At 46.9% G+C, this 4,119-nt stretch overlaps 3 protein-coding genes across 3 annotated transcripts in view; 1 reads left to right on the top strand and 2 right to left on the bottom strand.

The window, feature by feature from the left end:
• Nucleotides 1-36: 36 nt before the first annotated feature.
• On the bottom strand, nt 37-1,232 carry PPTG_09536 (hypothetical protein; the record flags this gene model as incomplete). The annotated part of the gene is made up of 6 exons (XM_008904544.1): nt 37-276; nt 338-507; nt 570-613; nt 670-866; nt 932-1,043; nt 1,144-1,232. The coding sequence occupies 6 exons, from the start codon at nt 1,230-1,232 to the stop codon at nt 37-39; spliced, it is 852 nt and encodes a 283-aa protein (XP_008902792.1).
• A 458-nt stretch (nt 1,233-1,690) lies between these two features.
• PPTG_09537 (hypothetical protein) lies at nt 1,691-3,454 on the top strand (the record flags this gene model as incomplete). Its single annotated transcript, XM_008904545.1, has 3 exons — nt 1,691-2,193; nt 2,226-2,694; nt 2,735-3,454. The coding sequence occupies 3 exons, from the start codon at nt 1,691-1,693 to the stop codon at nt 3,452-3,454; spliced, it is 1,692 nt and encodes a 563-aa protein (XP_008902793.1).
• Nucleotides 3,455-3,862: 408 nt separating this feature from the next.
• The window catches only part of PPTG_22550 (hypothetical protein), a gene marked incomplete at both ends in the record, with an annotated part of 421 nt that continues 164 nt past the window's right edge, over nt 3,863-4,119 (bottom strand). Inside the window, one exon of the mRNA XM_008904793.1 lies at nt 3,863-4,110. Within this exon, the coding sequence (XP_008903041.1) occupies nt 3,863-4,110 (248 nt within the window). The remainder of the gene's footprint in view (nt 4,111-4,119) is intronic.

Here is a 4,119-nt window from a genome sequence, read left to right on the forward strand (position 1 = left end):
TTTCCGACATTCCTATAGTTAAAAAGAGTAAATAAATTAATGAAATTGTAAAACAAAAAGGTTAAAAGTATCTAATTCAATAAAGTTACCTTGGGTGGCGTCGACATTTTTAGCTCCAACGAACTCAATCGTCCGCTTCGGCCCCATATCAATGTATATTGACGTCTGGTCCATGTTAAACACCGACTCGTACTTGTTTGGCCCCTTGATGCCTGAAAGTAGGCCGGCCATCTCCAGATTGTACTGAATGGTTCTTGAAAAATGATCCGCCACACCCTAATAATTTAAATAACAACGTTATTAAAAAAAATATTTTGATGATCTCACAACAATGTACCTGCAATTCCGAGCGCTTTTTGGTGCCTCTGTGGGTAATAACTCGTACTGGGAGACGATTGCGAAGGCGAAACCGTCTTATAGCAGCCACAGCAGTATCTAACGATCTTCCAGTAAGATACCGGGGCTCAAAGCGGACAGCCATGAGCAGTAGACACTGGCTTGTTACACCTATTCAGTTTAATTTTTAAAATTAACAATATTGCATGCCAGTAATTATTTATGCCACTTACACATTGACTTGTTCTTCCGCATATCGATAAACCACTCAAGAAGACTACAAATTTGTTAGTTTTAATTAACAATTATCAATTGTTAAAATAAAACATATACCGAGATTCTAGTCCGGGAAATCGTAATTTCACACCCCTCTTGACCTTGCTTATCTTCTTTTTCTTTCTGTTTACGCCTTGAGCGTCTTTAATTCGACCCTCCTCCTTGGCCCAGCGCCACAATGTCACACGGTGAACACCGTACTTGGCAGCCAACGCCTCTGTGGCTTCACCCGCAGCTCGGACTTCCAGCACAGCCTATAAATGCACATATTGGAAACTAAAAATACATTTTCATCTACTGCGGAATGACTCTTGCTTACCTCTCGCCGTTCTTGGTTGGTGCACTGGGCTTTGGTTCGCATTAAGACGCTCAAATCCAAAATGCGCGGGAAATTAAGATGGATGGCGCTGGTTGGTTTTGTGGCATCCGATCTACGTTAAAATATTTACGACTTTTTACCTTTTTACAAATTTACTTGGAGGTAACATTTTACAAAGTTGCGTTTTATTCGTCGAATCCGGTACAAGGTACCTAGCGATGTAGCGGAAGCTCCTATGCTCTGCATGCAGCGCTTTTGCTTGGCCGATCTCGTCGGCAGTGAGTTTGGCTCCTCGAGGCATCGTTCGGGCTTGTTTCGAGGTGGCGCGTTCACTATCGTGCAGGCGGTTGTGGCTGTAATCACCCTAAACAATTTTTAGCCAATAAAAACGATTTTTGCAAGTGCTATCTGGTTTTTTAAAAAGTGCGTCTATAATTTAGAACACTTCCCCAACTTAAATTTTTTTATTGTGTTTTCAATAACACTTCAACCACAAAACGCTCTGATTTTATCTATTTGTAGTCGTAATTATAGACTTTAGACCAAGCGTCATCCGCTGGGATCAAGTATTGCTTGCGTTGCGTCAAAAAAATGAATGCGGCTATAGTTTTTAGCAGCACTGCATTATAGTACACCGAACATAATACACTTGCGGACGACAGGGTACAAAATACACTTGCGGACGACCCCATTATAAGATCATTGGCCATCCTTTAAGACCTCTTCACTTCACGTTTTCATTATCTCTGGCAAAGCGCGATGGACCTTCCCCAAACAAGCCGCCTCTACAGCGCAGCAATCGCCGCTTCCAAGTATGCTGACCAGCGTCTAGAGCCTCGTACGCGAACCGACTACAGCGGTAGTCTACGGCGCTTTGCGGACTTCTGCCGCACCGAAGGGTATCCCAACCCGACTCTCAAACGATTCCCTGAGTTGCCTGGTGTTATGGCTGCCTACATCAACCATCTGACAACGTCCAACACAAGTCAATGGCCTGCAGAGAAGCTTCGCGCTGCGCTTAACTGGCACTACAAAAAGCCTGAGATGTTGGTCGGAGGACACCCTCATGATCGTTGGGTTGTGGACACAGCTCCAGATGGAACACTTGTTCTCCGTGGAAACCCGGCACGACCGTCAGCTATCACTCAGATTCTGGCTGATCTCAACAAGTCCAAGAAGCGTGAAAGGACGCCTAAAAGAGCATCACCAATGTCACTGCAGATGCTTACTCGTGTCATCGCCTTTCTTGAGTTCAATTCTATGTGCAACGAAACAATGCGGTTGTGGTTTTCAGCTGTGTGTGCTTCTATGGAATGTGCCGCATTAATGAAGTTCTTCTGATGAAACGGCGCGATATTCAGCTTGGACTTCAACGTAAATCACGCAAGAACGGATTAATGATTCGGTTTGGTTGCTTCACTATTCGCGATCGAAAAACGGACCATGACCCGCTCGCCAGTCGCACCTACTCGCTTCACCTGCTACCCAAGGAAGAACGAGCTGCTGAAGCATTAACACACTTGAGCCGCTGGTTTGAATATGCACGGACTAAACTGCATCACAACTGGAGTGAAGATGATTATGCGTTCCCATCGCTGACCAAGGTTTCCCGTGATTCGAGAAAGCGCGCTCGCGGCGATGACACTACTACTGATGCACGAGCTTTCGCTAACGTAGGCATCAAGTGGGGTTCTCCCATGTCGGACAGTAGCTTCACCCAAGTGCTAAATATAATTGCCGAAGCTGCTGGCACTAGCAAGAATGTGCTGGGAGACGACATTTGGTTCACGTCTCATTGCCCAGTACCGGTTCATGTTCGCTCCTGAGAAGCGGAGGTGGTCACTCAAGCTAGTGAAGTGGTGGGCCGGCTGGGCGCCAAGTGAAAAAGCAGAAACGGTGACGCGGTATCTCCTGGATGACGTGCTCGATCGTGAAGAGAGTTTACTTGGGGACTCGCTAGCACCGGATGCCATCATGCACACAAGTGCATCACTTGAATGTGTGAGGGATACAGATTACATTTGCCCGCGATATGATGACGAAGAACTGCTGGGAGCGCCAGTGGAGACTGAAGATAGCTGCACAGCGATGCCCGCTTCAGCTGTCGATCGGCTGAAGCAGGACCTTCTCGAGGGATTGCGCGATATGATTAAAGGTGTTGTAACTACATCACAGACTATCGAAGATGTTAAAAGGAATGGTGTAGGCAATGCGGACCCGGTGTCGGATACCTCTTTGTTAATGTCTGAACTTCACGGGGCAAAGTCCTGGCGCGACTACGTCACGCAGTATTGGGTAGCGAATCCGGCGTGCCACCAGTATCGTGCGGGTGTTGACATGCTGTCACACGAACGCAAGGCACACCGATCCCGATTGTCGAGGATGAAAATCATTGCAGAGTTCGTGCGTGGTGAGTTTCAAGACGACTTAGACCGCTTCGAAGCTGAGTTTTCATGCTGTGTAAACGGCGACATGACTGTAAACAACATTCTTGCTGCAATTCGTGCGCGTAAAAAACGGTGAATGATTAACTACTCTTGCCGTCCGCAAACGAACAGTCGTCCGCAAGCGTACTGTCGCCCGCAAATGTACTAGTGTCGTCCGCAAATGTACTAGTGTCGTCCGCAATCGTACCGTCGTGTGCTTTTGTACTATCGTCCTCTTCTGTACTTAATACTTAATGTTTCGTCGTCCACAGTTGTACTGTCGCCCGCAATTGTACGGGTACTGTATGATTGGACTGTATATTTGGTCGTCCGCAAATTTACTGCCGTCCGTAATGGTACGCCTGACTGATATATTGCCCGCAAGTGTACTGTCGCCCGCATCTGTACTCTACGTCAGCAAAAGGTCTTTAGTGTGTAACGGTAACATTTCAGTAGCGTAATGTGTTGTTATGCTATTCTCCTTAACTGGACTTAGTGATGACGCTTAGTGTTCGTTGGGATCGTAGTCAACATCGGAGTCATCCGACGCGCTGTTGAAGTCGCTGGGGTGGTACTCGTCCGCGCTGTCAGATGGATCACTTTCCACCTCTTCCAGCTCTTGACCCCGGGCCTCTTCAACATCGGGTGGACCTTCATACTCAAAGGCATTATCATCGTGTAGACAGGCTTCCTCTTCGTCTTCGTCAACATCTTCATCATCGACTAACTGACACGGAAATGGGTACTGGCATACTGTAACGG

The sequence above is a fragment of the Phytophthora parasitica genome (assembly GCF_000247585.1).
Source record: "Phytophthora parasitica INRA-310 unplaced genomic scaffold supercont2.18, whole genome shotgun sequence".
In the NCBI taxonomy this organism is placed as follows: domain Eukaryota; phylum Oomycota; class Peronosporomycetes; order Peronosporales; family Peronosporaceae; genus Phytophthora; species Phytophthora nicotianae.